Here is a 17,036-nt window from a genome sequence, read left to right on the forward strand (position 1 = left end):
GGTCATAAGTGTGAAAAATGGCCATAAGTCATTTTTTCAGTGCCATTGTAACTTTGAACAGTCACTAAGTGAACTGTTGTAAGTTGAGGACTACCTGCAAAATCATATGTCATGATTCCCTGATGTTTCCTTAAGGACTGAATGAGAAGTGATGATATAAGTCCATCACTGTTGTGTGATTTTCCACTTAGTGACCATGGGGCTTAGTGACTGAGTTGCCAGTCTCAATTGTGGTTGCTAAGCATGGACTTAGTACAATACACGTAACACAATAACGACTGATGGAACAAAAGTATGATTCAGGCTTCAATCCACTTCAGTCTATTTTTTTTATCTGCCTGCTAGCTACAGCTGCTCGATCCAGTAAGACTCAAACTTACTTAAAAAGGAAGGGAAAAAATACTTTAAGAACTGTCAAAAAATAAAAGTGGACGAAAACAATGATACCTTGAGAAGTAGCTACAACTTCTGAACCATAGCAGGAAAGTCACTTTAATTACTAGTCTATTCACAATGTTTCTGTTCCCACCCCCCAAAAAAAATGAATAGAGTGGGAGTCAATCCCATCACAGGAAAAATGTTGTTCCGCATATTTTTGGCCAAAATCAAAGCCAACTGTTAAACCAGTCACAGCTCCGAATGAACTTTGTCATAGTCATTTACAATGGAATCTATGCCTGAAAGAAAATCTCAATCAGAATAAAAATGTGAAGATAAGAACCAGCTCAACTGAAATTTAGCTCTTCAGATGTGATCAAAAATGTCTCTCCAACATTGTGAAAAAAATGTAATTGAAACACTGAAACAAGGGTAAGAAGATGATAATCAGCAAATAAATTAATGGCTGTTCCTGAAATTTACTGACCAGATGCTGTCTCAACATTCCCCGATCATTTGTCTTGTCTGTTCACTCCAAGTACAGCAAAGCTTTGAGCAATTACAAATTATATCTTCCAATTTAACCATTTCCCGGGATTTAAAAAGAATAAAATTCTACAGTCTGACAGACACACATAGTAATTTATAAAATGTACAAACAAGTTTGATGTTGTCAGCTTAATTCTTAATAGGCTATAATCTTTTCAGTCATAGTCATCAGCGGCTCAACCAAATTAGCAGCCTTTGACCAAAAGAGACCTAGGATTCTTTAAACAGAATAAAATTAGTGACAGGATAACTGATCAAATATATCCTCTAGATCAGGGGTCCCCAAACCCCAGTCCATGGACCGGCACCAAACCTCAACATGCCAGAAACCAGGCCCCACAAAGAAGCAAAGTCCCATCTGTAGGGATGCAGATAGCACATGAAACCAGGCCCCATCCGGTCTGCAGAAAAACCTCTCTCCATGGAACTAGTCCCTGGTGCCCTAATGGTTGGGCTGCTCTAGATCAAGATATACAATATAATTGGAATATATATTTAATTATTGTAAATCTGCATATAATAATAATAATAATAATAATAATAACAATAATAATAACAACAACAACAACAACTTTATTGTCACTTTGAATGTACACCAATCGGCATACATCAAAATGAAATTTCGTTGCATACAGCTCTCAAAGGGCCACCACCTCCGATATACACTCCTTGTTTGTGGCCAGCTCAAGTTTCAGAACATCCATTTTAGTCTCTAGGGAGTGAACGATGGCAAACAGGATAGATGGAAAGGGAGCTCCATGTGGATTAGCCCTCAAATTAGCTTGTATTCCTGCACGACAACCTCGCCTCCTTTCCTTTTTCTGCTCTTGCCTCTTCCACCTTTTCGTTTTTCATCTCTTAATGTTAAAAAAATACAAAATTAATATTTTCTCAGACCGCTGTAGTAATTCTAAGCCTTTAATTCTGTGCCTTGTGATGGTTTATTTTAATCATCAGCAATAATATAAAAGAAAGGGGAGCATAGGGGAAAAATAAGATAGGACCTTTACTATTATTGATTGGTTCCTAGGCAAGATGAGAGATAAGCTTTCTGTTTGTTTGTTTTTTGCCTAATTTTTCTAATATAGATCTTATGTTCCTACTGGTTCTCCAGAGTCACACGTAAAGGCTTAGCCACTTGTTATGTTATATCACTTGATTAGGAATTAAATCCCAATTTTTTTCAATTAAATACAAGGCATGGGAAAGATCATCAGTGGAATCATAGCAGAAAGAAGTTTAAACTTTCCCTTAGCTATGATCTTATTAAAGAATCAGTCTTTCGCACATCAATAGAAACATCCTCCATTGCAGTGGTGGGATTCAGCCGGTTTGCACCACTTCGGCAGAACCGTTAGCTAATTTTTTGTTGCCCAGGCCCAGAATGGACTTCCAGAAGTGGCATCCACACAGAGAACTGGTTGTTCACATATTTGAATCCCACCACTGCTCCATTGCCATATAATGCTTTTTACCAGATGAAAACATGTCCTATGGTACTTATCAAACTTCCAATAGAAGAGAATATAGGTAGCTCAGGATTGAACTGTGATATCCTTGATGCTCTCTGAGTTTGCTTGCAGATATATCATTATCTGACTAGTTAACATCATCAGTGTGTGTAAAATAGAACATAGAATAATAGAGTTGGAGGTTTTCTAGACCAACCCCCTGCTTGACCCTAAACCATTTTAGACAAATGGTTGTCTGAAATGTAGGGTGAGATCCCTATTTATACACAGTAGCTTGTGCTACTGTGGTGTGAGGATGTGATCTTTCCTTTGATAATTTCTTGATTAAGGTATTATTTTCTGCTTGATTGTTAATTCTTCAGTATCTGGATGTAGATGCTGGAAAGGATATGTTCTGGTGATTTTTGTTCTTAGGTGTTTTGTTTTGTTTTGTTTTTGCACATGTGAGCATATTTTTTTTGCAACTGTTAGCAATTGTTTTTTTACCTGTGATCATCCTGTGATACACCTGTGAGCAGCCTAGACCAAGATAATTCAAAAATGCTAGGGAATTCCTGGAAGCTTAGCATTCAGACAAATCAGTCATCAATACACACATAAGATTAATTCACATTTAGGCACCATTCAAAACAGACAGTTAAAAAAATTAACCAGCTGGAGACAATAATAGCTAAGCAAACAATCAGAAAACAATGCCCAATCAAAGAACTATCAAGAGAAAATGAAATGCACACCAACTTAGGCAGGGCAAGCCTCTGCATATAAACAGGAGCAAACCCCACACTCAAAACCACTGATCTTGTCACCTAGTTAAATAATGAAGAGCTGTGGTGGTGCAGTAGTTAGAATGCAGTATTGCAGGCTAATTCTGCTGACTGCCGGTAGTTTGATTCTCACCGGCTCAAGGTTGACTCAAGGAGGACCCAGATTGTTGGGGGGCAATATGCTGACTCTGTAAACCACTTAGAAAGGGCTATAAAGCAGTATATAAGTCTAAGTGCTATTGCTATTGCTAATGAAACATCTGCAAGCAGATAATCAAGCTCAGAGAGCACCAAGGACTACATGCAGTACTATCAAACATCTTCTGCATTCAATTTTTATGCACCTATCACATGACTCTTAATAATTTGGTTAACATAATGCATAGCTAAGCTTTAATTTCCACCTACTTCTCTTTTCTTAGAGCTGGTCTTGTCACAGCACCGATTATTAGAATCTCTGTTCAACAGAAATGGCTCTTTGATATGGCTGCCATACTGTAAGATTAACTGTGTGAAAGAAGGTGAGACCAGTAGGGACTCAGCTGCAGACTGCTTTATAAACCCACCCATGTCAAACTAGCGACCCTGAGCAAGTAGCAATGCATAAAATATTAAATGCAGCAAAATGAAATAAATACAATAGAATGCAAAGCAGTTAGGGCTGCAGGCAAAATTATCCCATAACAAATTGTAAAAAATATACACAATGGTTTCCACGAACATCCTGACCCCAGAACCCCAGAGAAAAGCTAGGACTTCCTTCCAAAAAGCTAACAGGGTAAAAGCTCTCTGAATCTCAGGGGGGCAGACTATTCTTTAGGGCAGGTATTGCAACTGAGAAGGCAAATGAAGCACAGCAAGCACTACTTATGCCGACAGTCACAAAATACAGGGTAATCCTTCACTTACGACCACATTTGAGCCCAAAATTTCTGTTTTTAAGTGAGACGTTTGTTGTTCAGTGAGTTTTGCCCCATTTTACGGCCTCTGTTGCCACGCTTATTAAGTAAAACACTGCAATTGTTAAGTTAGTAGCATGGTGGTTTAGTGAATCTGGCTTCCCCATTGACTTTGCTTGTCAGAAGGTCGCAAAAGCAGATCACATGACCCCAGGACACTTCATTTGTCATAAATATGAATCAGTTGCCACAAATCTGAATTTTGATCACGTGATCATGGAGATGCTGCATTGGTCGTAAGTGTGGAAAACGGTTAAGTCACTTTTTTCAGTGCCGTTGTAATTTCAAATGGTCACTAACTGAACTGATGTAAGTCAAGGACTACCTGTACTGTTTTTAATGTGGAGCAAGATGGGTAAAAGTCTTCATGATGGGCTTGAGGGCTGGTTGAGAATGGCATTGGCTATTCCTGTCCTTGAGACCTAATTAGTGCATCATGGCAGGAATGAATGAATGAATGAATGAATGAATGAATGAATGAATGAATGAATGAATGAATGAATGAATGAATGAATGAATGAACGAACAAATAAGCCCTGAAGCTCATTTCCCTTGATCTTAAAAAAAACCTCATGATATTTATCACTTTAACTTTCTGAAGGCTTCATTGTTTCCCTTAAAGAATGGAATCAGCCTTTACTGTGATTGCTGAAGCTGCTTTAAAATTCTTGTTTTAAAGGAGTTCTATTTAGCATTATTACCTTTAAAAGTGTTTTGGTCTGGTTCATGGATAGAGAGGTAACTTTATTTTTAGCTTTGTATTTATGGATTATTGCAAGCTGCCTAGAATCTTTATATAAGTCAAATGAATGAATGAATGAATATGTTAGTGGGCCAAATGATAGTTTATAAATTTGTAGTACCTGCAAGCCAGCAACTCTCCTTCCTATACAGCCATTATCTGCCACATAATCACTATGAATTTCTGGAATAACATATGGAATAAGGGCTCCTGAAACATAACACAGACCTTGTATGCTCCCTATTACTGCAATGTCTGGCACATTTGCATTACAGACTCATCACCTGTTATGCACACACACTCTGCAATTACATCCTAATGAAACTCAAAACAGTTGTAATTTATTGTAATTGGTATTGCTATAGATATGTAATCACTGTATGATCTTGTAATTCCTATCAATTGGAGAGTTTTCAAAGCAATAACCATGTGAACTTCCCTTTCAATTTATCTTGGACCTAGGAAGCCAGGAATTAGTGGTTATCCTTCATTTCTGCTTTTTTTAAATAACATGTCAGGCAACTAATTTGGGAGAGGTTACATTTCAATCCAACCACAATGTGCAGGCATACAACCACAATGTACAGGCATAGATAGTCTTTTTTTTTTTTTTAGAAAAAAGATCCCTCCCAATTTCTGAAGCTGAAGTGTCACACATGTGCCCCTGCCCTAAACACATTATGTATCTCTGTGTTACATGTGATCATGTGATACGTATGGGAAGCATGGCTTTGTATTCAGTGACATGAGCTGCAATTGTATGTGTTTAAAAAAAAACAAGTCTTTTATAATGGAATGCAGCTCTAGTAGCATACGTCTGCCCTTTTTAGCTTATTGACCGCTAGAGACAAAACAGTATATAAACAGACTAAATATTTGTGTTCCAATACATTTTTCAAAAGCCAACAGAATAGGAATTAGAATGAGACTTTGGATACAGGATTAAGCTGAGAAATAGATCAAGTTTATTGGATTTCCCTACCAAGGTTTAGAAAGCAATGGGAATTGAAAAGAAGTGTGAAATGGAAATGCATCTCACTTTTTATCTGTCTATTTGTAGATATTCTGTGGATCGGCATACTGATATGGACAGAATATTCAACATTGATTCTGGAAATGGATCAATATTTACTTCCAAACCTCTCGACCGAGAAATGTTATTGTGGCATAACATTACAGTAATAGCTGCTGAAATCAGTAAGTTGTCTGTAAAAACACACAAACACACACACACAAAAGCAGCATTGCTCTAACAAGTGCAGCCTTCTAGCCAAGCGTGGCTGAAAGGGAAGTCAGGTCCATATGCTTTGGTTGCTTGCTGTTATTTAAAGACATAAACCGAACAAAGTTTCTGTATTTTTTCTCATTTTTCCCTTGGCTATAGTTTATGAAGAGGCAACTGAATGCCTGTACAGAAAAAAAAAATAGGCAGGCCCCTCATTTCATATCAAACAAACTAGAAGAATTCTTCTGGTCATTGACTATCAGTGAGGAGTTGCTGATTTGCAAAAAAAAAAAGTTATACAGTAGATTAAAAATATACAACTATATAATGTCAGGGAGGAGAATGTAAAAATCCTGTATGTTTTTCATTCCTGGGAATTTCAGTCTTATAGCATTGGCCAAAATGAAAGAATAAAATTTAAAAGCCACTAATTTCTGCTGAAACCCTGTTAATTTAATTAGGCTCAGAATTAATTAGGAGAACTAAAAAACCAGCTCATCACTCTTAAATCCATTTATGCAAAAGTTGTTATTGATGGGACTAACTTTCAAGTAGATATGCTTCAAGAGCTAGCCTCGGGGCATTTAGATTGCAGTGAAAGCAAAATTCATGTTTTGTCGTCTTTGAAAATGTCAGCCACATGTATCATCCTTCACTATGTCCAGTTTTGTCCAAATGGAGGTGATGGAGGGAGGAGCAATCTTTTATGATAATGGCAATCCGATCAATCAATCAAAATAGAGCTGGGAGGGACCTTGGAGGTCTTCTAGTCCAATCCCCTGCTCAAACAGGAAACCCTGTACCATTTCAGATAGGTGGCTGTCCAATCTTTTCTTAAAAACCTCAGTGATGAAGCACCTATAACTTCTGGAGGCAAGCTGTTCCATTGTCCTCACCGTCAGGAAGTTTCTCCTTAATTCCAGGTTGCTTCTCTCTTTGATTAGTTTCCATCCATTTTTTCTTGTCTTGCCTTCTGGTGCTTTGGAAAATAAGTTGATCTCTTTTCTTTGTGGCAGTTCCTCAAATACTGGAATGCTGCTATTATGTCGCCCCTACTCCTTCTTTTCTCTAGCCTGGCTAAACCCAATTCCTGCAACCGTTCTTCATATGTTTTTGTCTCCAGGCCCTTAATCATCTTAGTTGCTCTTCTTTGCACTTTTTCTAAAGCATAACATCTTTTTTGTAACGTGATGACCAAACCTGGATGCAGTGTTCCAGATGTGGTCTTACTAAGGATTTATAAAGCGGTACTAATACTTCACATGATTTTGATTCTATGCCTTTGTTTATACAACCAAGATTGTATTAGTTTTTTGGTGGGGGCTGTTGCTGCACACTGTTGGCTCATGTTTAAGTGATCGTCCACTAGGACTCCAAGGTCCTTCTCACAGTTACTGTTTTTGAGCCAGGTTTCACCTAATATGTACTTGTTTACCTTTGGTTTTTCCTGCCTAGGTGTAAAACCTTGCTTTTCTCCACATTAAATTTCATGTTGTTGGATAGGGCCCATTGTTCCAATCTGTCAAGATCTTTTTGAATCCTGAGCTTGTCTTCTGGGATATTGGCTATTCCTGCCAGCTTAGTGTCATCTGCAAATTTGATTAGTTCCCCTTCTGTTCCCTCATCTAAATCATCTTTGAAGATATTGAAGAGTACATTTGATTAAAAGCAACCCTTGCAGTATATTAAAGAGTAACATATTCATTACTGTACAATTATAAGTTTCCATGGTTCGTAGTATCTGAACAACTGGAGATAAATGTGGCATTGAAGCAAATTAAGCCATCTTCTTTTTCTTATATAACATAAAGCTGCTATATCTGGGCTACAAAATTCTAGAAGATAATGAGATGGCAGTAAACAGAAATATCTCTCTCTCTCTCTCTCTCTCTCTCTCTCTCTCTCTCTCTCTCTCTCTCTCTCTCTCTCTCTCTCTGCTACTGTTGCCCTTACCCCCAGATTTTATAGCTTAGATATGGTATGCCCATTAAAGGTAACTGCACATAAAAGATATTCATCAGTTACAGATAACAATAATCATACAGAGCAATATTAATAAAACCCACTGTAATATGGGTAGTAAGGAGTAAACTCCACCATATTCCTTTTCTCCACAAAATCCCTTTTGCTTTCTCAGATGCCTGCTCTTACTATGTATTTCTCTGTAAGGGTTACACTACTAACTGAAACTTGCAGAATATGATCATTATCATTTATAAGTTCATGATAAAACATTTGCATTAAGCCAGTATGATAATTGAACTCTATGCAATAAGTATTTCTACATTTTAGGTGAAATTGCTAGGAATTGTAATAGACAATGTCTACAGAGTACTAATGTCATATTCAAATTTATCTATTAGATCTATTATCTATTAAAAATGGGAATTGGGAGAAGAGTCATGGTGGCACAGTGGTTAGAATGCTGTATTGCAGGCTAACTGCCCATAGCCAAGAATTTGATCCTGATCAGCTCAGGGTTGACTCAGCCTTCCATCCTTCCAAGGTCGGTAAAATGAGGACCCAGATTATTGGGAGAAATATGCTGATTCTGTAATCCGATTAGAGAGGGCTGTAAAGCATTATGAAGTATATAAGTGTACGTGCTATTGCTATTGCTATTGCTAAGGTGAATGGAAAAATGGAGCTAAAATTAGGAAATTTGCCTTTAAGAGGCACTGTGGCTTCCAGGAAAACTTATTTCCAACAGAATTTCTGTTAAGATACACATAGGTTCTGTCTAAGGCCTAGACTAAAAATGAAGAATACTAATATGGAAATGAAAAGCTAAAATTTCATTGTGGTAAAGTGGACCAAAGCATTTCATATTGCATATGATGAAGAGAAAAGATTAAGCTGCCCACTATAAAGTGAATATTATATCAATGTTTCCTTTGAAGTTCATCCTTGGAAAAAGAGTTGCAAGCAACAGCATGTCAGATTTCTGTTTATGTTAGCACAGATAAGAAGCATAAGCAGGTAAAGTTTGTCTTTCAATTTTACTCAAATCAAAATGAAAATTCTAACAGTAAAATCCTCCCCCACTTGCCCCCTTTCCTTAAACCCTTCGTGATCACTGACTCACATTCCCCTTTTATCTGTTTATATTAATCAACCACATATATGCAAACAGTAGAATCTCAAGAATTACAAGAAAGGTTCTTCTTAATATTGCCGTTTGTTTTGTTTTTTTTCATTTGTAGTAGTAGCAATAGAAGTACGAGGACAATTCGGAAATAAACCTCCATTTAATTATCAATGACAGACAGTTGCAGATGCAGAACTTTTATTATACACATTAGAAAACTACAACATTACATTACTTTTTGACATAATCGCCATTTAAATTGAGGCACTTGTCATAACATCTTACAAGGTTTGAAATTCCTTAGTAGTAGTTGCTCGTTGCCAAATCTGGACAATAGGATGGGGGGTGGTGATCAAAAACATCCCAACAGAACTGCTTCCAAAGTTCTTGGGCGCATCTAGCAGTCTGCAGGCGAGTATAATTGTGAACCAACACCACACTGGAAGTGGTACCATAGAAAATCCCACCAAATGTGAAGATGCCAAAGGAGTACTGCTAGTGAAGTTCATGGAGTGTGGTTCGACCATCAATTCAGAAGTCTAGTGTGAAATATTATGAAAACTCATACGAGCCATCAATAACATGTGTCGGGGCATACTGACTCCTGGTGTGGTGTTGGTTCACGATAATGCTCGCCCTCACACCTCTAGACGCACCCAAGAACTTTTGAAGCAGTTCCCTTAGGATGTTTTTGATCACCCCCCATATAACCCAGATTTGGCGCCGAGCAACCCTAAGGAATTTCAAACCTTGTAAGACGTTGTGACAAGTGCCTCAATTTGAATGCTGATTATGTCAAAAAGCAATGTAATGTAGTTTTCTAATGTGTATAATAAAAGTTCTGTATCTGCGAGTGTCTGTCTTTGATAACCAAATGGAGGTTTATTTCCAAATTGCCCTCGTAATATAGATGAAGGGAAGATAGGAAGGAATCCTATGGATTTATGGTGATCTCTTATGGTGACATTATATCAGAGAACTATACCAGATGGAAGGGAGGGGGGAATCATAAGATGGAATTTGAACCAGTCATATTATTATGAAGAATGAGGCAAGCTATCTCAAGGAGTGGGTGCTAAAAACGAGAGGAGACAGGCCCAGCCATTCTCATTCTCTGAAGGACAGGATTGTATGCCATGTCACACTTAGGTGCAGTAAATAACACACTATCCATTTATCTGCCAGCCTATTCTGCTTTTGTTATTCCCTCAGACAGTACGTTGTCAGTCCTGTATATTTCTGGTGCTCTCAGTAAAAGAATGTTATCACTCATTGCTTGAATTCACTTCACCAATGTCTTGCTCCCTTGAAAAAACAAAACAACAACAAGCAAGCCTCTTTCTCCTCATATTAAAATACCTTCCATTTGTGTTATTACAGACAACCCAAAAGAAAGTAGCCAAGTCCCAGTATTTATTAAAGTTCTGGATGTGAATGACAACGCCCCAGAGTTTGTCATGTTTTATGAGACCTTCGTCTGTGAAAATGCAAAGGCTGAGCAGGTTAGCAGTTTGTGTTTTGAAAGAAATAAATATCTGATGTTTTGTGCCTTTTGTGTTGCAAGGAACTGTCAGCAACAGTAAATGAAATCAACTCATCACTTTTTGGCCCAAACTGTAACTGGCGTTTTGCATGGTTTAGATGGCTCTTTCCACACTTTGTTTCACTATCTGCAGTTCTGCCCTTCTAATGTTCCTTTTGACAGGAAATTCTATTCCTTTTGATAAACCCATGGTGAGTATATATACATAATCTGCAACCTTAATGGAGCAAATATCACCAGATCCAAAGTCTGGTTATTCAGCAATCCAAATGACCAGTTAGTATTGTTTTATGTGTAATCTTCCATTTGATTCATAAACAGAGACTGCAAAAACATAATAATTCAAGTCCTAATCAAGTATATAGGCAGTTCTAAGCAGGATATTTTTTTTCTTTTTTTTTTCTTTTTTGGCAAAATAAGGATGTTCAGGTCTGATAAATTCAATATTTTCAAATATCAAGGGAATCCTTTAGGTATTGCTCCAATCATGCTTGGTGTAACAATGGAATTTTTCCCCCATAAGAGTTCAACTTATGGAAAATCTGGTATATTGCAGTGGGGGAGGGGTTGCTTTTCCTCAATCCTACTCTTATGATGTGTGTGTATGTGTGTGTGTGCACGCACACACACACACACATGTCCATGTCCATGTGCATAATATTTTCAGAGAAATAAACATATAACAAGAGCCAGATTGGTGTAGTGCTTAAGACATAAAGCTAGAAACTGGAAGCCATTCTGTTCTGGCCTTAGGCAAAAAGCCAGCCAGGTGGCCTTGAGCCAGTCCCTCTCTCTCAGCCCTATGAAGCAGGCAATGGCAAATCACTTCTGAAAAAAAAACTTGCTAAGGAAATTAAGGAACTACTTCAGGTAGTCTCTGGGCATTGGACATGATTGAATGGAACAAAAAGAGACATACCAGAGTAGGTAACAAAATCATCTGCCTAAGGCAGATATGGTAATCTCTGACTTTCAGTGATGCCTTGAAACATACGACCATTTTGGGAGATTAATAAATCCCTCTTTCACTATATTACCAACATAAAGCCTTTTTTCCCTCCTCTCAAAGCAGTTTTCATGGGAAAAGTGTTCTATGGGGAGGAAAGGAAATAAAATATCCTTATCAATCACTGTTTGTTGTCTTGCTTGTTGTTATTAATTGATTGCTTTCATCCCATTTATTCTTTCTGATGAATTAAGAGCAAGGTGTAGATATTAGTCTGCGTACCATAAGTAAAAATAAAATAACACTATTTTCACTTTTCTAGCTCATCCAGACCCTAAGTGCAGTTGATAAAGATGATGCTTTTGGTGGGCACAAATTCTCATTCGCTTTGGCCCCAGAAGTAGCCAGTAGCTCCAATTTCACCCTTCGGGACAACAAAGGTATCCTTGTTTTGTTTTGTTTTTTATTGCATACTTTCTCTCATTTGGGTTTTGACCTTCAGAAAGAACACACTCCTTACCATGTTTTTACTTTTTTTTCAGATAATACAGCTGGAGTCTTCACAAAGAAAATGAGATATAGCCGTCATGAAATGAATATATATCTCCTACCAGTGATAATCTCGGACAATGAGTATCCGGTTCAGAGTAGTACGGAGACGGTGACAATTCGAGTGTGTGCCTGTGACCAAAGAGGCAAAATGCTCTCCTGTAATGCTGAAGCCCTGATCCACCCAACTGGCCTTAGCACAGGCGCATTGATCGCAATCCTTCTTTGTATAATTATATTGTTAGGTAAAGAACTTTGTATGAACTTTGCATGAAGTTGGGGGAGTAGGATGGAGAAAATAGATTGTGCTAAAGAACAAATGAAGCATATTTACACATTAATATAAATATGAAGTATTATTAATAGAGTCATCTTCTGGTATAGATAGAATTAGCTCATGATACATTTTTACATTCTGGGTCTATTGAGTATTCACCAATAGTGATACCCAGTACGTTGATTGTGGTAAAGAAAAAAACTACCGTTTCAGTTTCATGCCATCTTTCCTATTTCTACGCATCAATCAAATATCACAAGTTTCTTTGGCTAACTTGTTAGTTATAGTGGGTTGGCTATCTAATCAACAAACTCAAGTATGTATCCTCTATAAACAGTTCAGAATTATTAATCCTAACCATGTTCTGCGGTTATAATTATGAAGGACCTCACATGGATCAATTTAAAGTGCATACAATTTAAAGTTCACCCACTAAGACAGTGTTTCTCAACCTTGACAATTTTAAGGCATGTGGACTTCAACTCCCAGAATTCCACAGCCAGCATTGCTGGCTGTGGAATTCTGTGAGTTGAAGTCCACATGCCTTAAAATTGTCAAGGTTGAGAAACACTGCACTAAGAAGATGTGGACATACTAATTCCTTAAATGCAGCTGCCACAAAATATCCTTCTCCTTCCAGTTAGGACATTATTATTCCCATCATTCCCTAGCTTGATATAGAGGTATTGCTGGGTTGAAATGTAGCCAACATAGCAATTGTCATAGTTTTTGCTGTATTGATTTCTCATATGTCTTTGCCTCTGTTTAAAGTCATAGCAGGTAATCATACAACAACAACAAAATGTTGTCAGGACATGTTTGGTAGATGCAGATGGGAAAGGCTCATCAACTGGAATTCTAACGTGCTTGCAAAAAAATCATCAATACATGAGAATATCTCTAGCTCAAGTTTGAACTGTGGAATTTTTGATGCTCTCTGAACTTAGTTGTCTGCTTGCAAACATTTCGTTATCCAACTAGATAACTTCATTTGTGAGAATGAGTGTAGGGTATTCTCCGTTTGGATATAAAAGCTTGTCTTGCCTGTTTTGGGGAAGGGAGTGTTTCCTGGATGGTTTCTTGATTTTCTCCCTATAACTTTATAATCTAGGAATCAATGCATTATGCTCTCAAGATGGGGCTTAAAATAATAATTATTGGGATTGCAGTTCTATAGCCTGCAGTAGAATTCAATTAATAGCTGATATCATCTTTTTCTTCTCCTTTGATCTGCAATACAATATTAATACCAGGTAGTAAACCAAAAGCAGCAAAATAATTAAACTACAAATTCTATTTTTAAGAGTAACAAAGCAGATGATTTTATCATTCATTTACTTTTGGTTATATATTTTACTTTCAGTCTTAGTAGGCCTAGCTTATTTATTTTTTAATGCTAAGAATTGCTGAAAAGCCAGAAGAGAAGCAACATGTCAGCTTTACTTTTAACATGTTTTTTTTTACCATTAAGAAGACCTATTCTACAAGTTCACATTAAAATGAAAAAAAAACAGCTTGAGAACTGAGAACACAATTATATTTTGAGCTGAATTACTTAGTAATTTGCACAAATTCAATTTGCATATTTATTTCTTTGAATGAAATCTCATTTCTGGTGATATTAGAGTACCAGACTAAAAATAAATTTAAAAATGCAAATTAGCTCTGTATTTTTACACTAGTTGGTAAAGTATCAGACAATATAGAGCGCAGATGATTATCTGGACTGAGGCAGAATTTATATGGCACAGAGATAAATGTCTATGGAGATTCTTATTCATCCAGGTCATGTTGTCCCAAAAGTGCTTTTTCATGAGGCAACTGGACTTTCTTTTTTCTCTTTGAAGACATTTAACTTCTCATCCAAGAAGCTTCCTCAGCTCTGAAGCTTCTTGGATGAGAAGTGAAATGTTTTCAAAGAGAAAAAAGAAAGTATAGTTGCCTCGTGAAAAAGCATCTTTGGGACCCAAAGATAAATATTTCATTCAAAGGATAGATAAACTCCAAAGATAGGTTGTTGAGGCTATGCAACTTTTACATGGTTTGCATACCTTCCCATTTCCAAATAGTTATTTTAGGGATACTTTATTTATATATTCAAACATCATAGGGTTTGCCCATGTGATCTGCATTTGAGGGGAAAAAACTATTCCTGAGAAGTTATGCTAGCCAGTTGGACACAGTGGTGGGATTCAAATGTGTGAACAACCGGTTCTCTGTGTGGATGCCACTTCCGGAAGTCCATTCAGGGCCTGGGCAACAAAAAATTAGTTACCGGTTCTGCCGAAGTGATACGAACCGGCTGAATCCCACCACTGGTTGGACGGATAAGCAGTCTCATTTGTGTAAAACTTATATTTTTCTTAATTTATAATTTGAACACTCTTCTAAGCTAAGGGATTTGGTAAAGTTGTCTTCCTTGAGGATCTTCTGAAAATCATGAGGTGGCTCTGTTAACATCTTGAATATTTTTGTCAGACTGCAAAAGCATGATAATTCATGATTTCTATCGATAAGAAAACTAGTATTTTCATTTCCATGGAGAAGTATTTCAGTGAAGTTTGGAAAAGAACGGTGCAGTCAGCTTGAGAATATAGCTAAGTGTCCATTTTAATTTTACACCAATCATCTTTGAATTTGGAGTATAGAGAGAATTATCTAATAAATATTCCAAACTTTCTTTAAACTAAAAGAGAGAGAGAAGGGGATAAAAAAGACATTAAGAGTATCATTGAGAACTTTGGTAGTTGTATGCTTGAATATTTATTTATACCAGCACTCACATCCAAATGTTCTAATTCCGGAAATGATTGAAGGTAAGTCCACATTTTAAACCACCAGTTATAAATAATAATTCCTAAATTTTCATACTCAGATTTTGGCAATTGGCAATTTTTAAGTGTCAAAAGGCAAATATAGCATCAGAGGCAACTGGAAAAATGCTCACAATTACCTATTTTTAAATAACAGATTAAATCAAGAATTATAAAATACCTTCGATATTTTTTTAAAGGAAGATATTTTTACAGTGTTACCATAACTTTTTTCTTTATATAATATTGCTACTATATATCTCACTTTTAAAAAAATCCTTAGAGAACAAAATTCAAAGAATTTCAGCAGTTCAACATTTGATGTAACTGAATCTTCTTTTTTTTTCCTTTTGGCTCTCCTCAAAATAATGACTTCTGTGATTTTAAAAGGATTGCATTTCACAACATGAAAACAAACTGAAATTCATCTACGTTTTAGCTTGAAATCTGCATTTCGCCAAACCTTTCCTGTAACTTACAACTCCTAAAATGATGAGCTTCCAAGTGAGAACGAGGTTGTGAATTGTACTGTTTTGCAGATCTTTTTTGCAAAAGAAAACAAAACAAGTTCCCAAGAATACAAATTTCATGGTAGCTTGGCGTTCTTTTAATTAGTGGGAGAATTAATGTCCCTCTCAACTCAGCCGACTTTGCTTAATTAATTTATTTATTTTCTTATCAGTTACCGTGGTGCTGTTTGCCGCTCTGAGACGGCAAAGGAAGAAAGAGCCTTTGATCATCTCTAAAGAGGACATCCGAGATAACATTGTCAGTTACAATGATGAAGGTGGTGGAGAGGAAGATACTCAAGCCTTTGATATTGGCACGCTGCGGAATCCTGAAGCCATAGAGGACAATAAATTGCGCCGAGACATTGTGCCCGAAACGCTGTTCATGCCACGCCGGACTCCAGTGGTACGAGACAACACTGATGTCAGAGATTTTATTAGCCAAAGGTTAAAGGAGAATGATACAGACCCCACTGCACCCCCTTATGACTCATTAGCTACATATGCATATGAAGGCAGTGGATCGGTGGCTGACTCTCTTAGCTCTTTAGAGTCGGTGACTACAGATGGAGACCAGGACTATGATTACCTCAGTGACTGGGGACCTCGTTTTAGGAAGTTGGCCGATATGTATGGTGGTGAAGACAGTGATAAAGACTCCTAATAATGTTGCCTTTTCCTTTTTTTTCCAAGAAACAGCAGTGAAATGTGTGATGTTGCTACTTCTTTCTATATATCAACCATTCTCGGAAAAGGTTCTCTATCCTGCCGGTTCAGATTGTTTCTTGACTGCAGTCTTTGTGGATCTAATGTCATTCCCACTGTAATTTCAGCTTCCAAGAGAGGAAGAAACCCCACATTATTTTTTAATCGCATTTTTATTTAGGCAGTTCAATGGCCAAACGGCAAAGCAATTGAGGGAGAAACCCCCCCCGAACAGAAATGGAATGCTAGTTTTAATATGTTTCTGCTAATTTTGTAAATGGGATGATATTAATGTTATAGCTCACCAAATAACCTATATTTTAATTAGTCACCCAAGACACATATTTCTGCAAATTATATATTGGAACACCCTATTTTAAGGAAATGGTATTTCATATATTATAGGAAAAGAGTGTAGGTCTTTTAAAAGCTACAAGGGAGCTACAGGTAGGCCTCACTTGTTCGTGGCATTTAAAGTTATAATGTCACCAAACAGGTGGATTTATGGCCGGTCCTT

General features: G+C 37.1%; 1 protein-coding gene across 2 annotated transcripts in view; it reads left to right on the plus strand.

Moving 5' to 3' along the window:
• Nucleotides 1-16,478, plus strand: part of LOC107283586 (cadherin-6) — a 64,663-nt gene extending 48,185 nt beyond the window's left edge. For both annotated transcript variants that reach the window (XM_015811518.1, XM_015811519.1), the window contains 5 exons: nt 5,925-6,061; nt 10,558-10,679; nt 11,989-12,106; nt 12,209-12,460; nt 15,988-16,478. In XM_015811518.1, the coding sequence (XP_015667004.1) occupies nt 5,925-6,061; nt 10,558-10,679; nt 11,989-12,106; nt 12,209-12,460; nt 15,988-16,478 (1,120 nt within the window). The remainder of the gene's footprint in view (nt 1-5,924; nt 6,062-10,557; nt 10,680-11,988; nt 12,107-12,208; nt 12,461-15,987) is intronic.
• Nucleotides 16,479-17,036: the final 558 nt, after the last annotated feature.

The sequence above is a fragment of the Protobothrops mucrosquamatus genome, unplaced genomic scaffold (genome assembly GCF_001527695.2).
Source record: "Protobothrops mucrosquamatus isolate PMUCROS unplaced genomic scaffold, P.Mucros_1.0 scaffold43, whole genome shotgun sequence".
In the NCBI taxonomy this organism is placed as follows: domain Eukaryota; kingdom Metazoa; phylum Chordata; class Lepidosauria; order Squamata; family Viperidae; genus Protobothrops; species Protobothrops mucrosquamatus.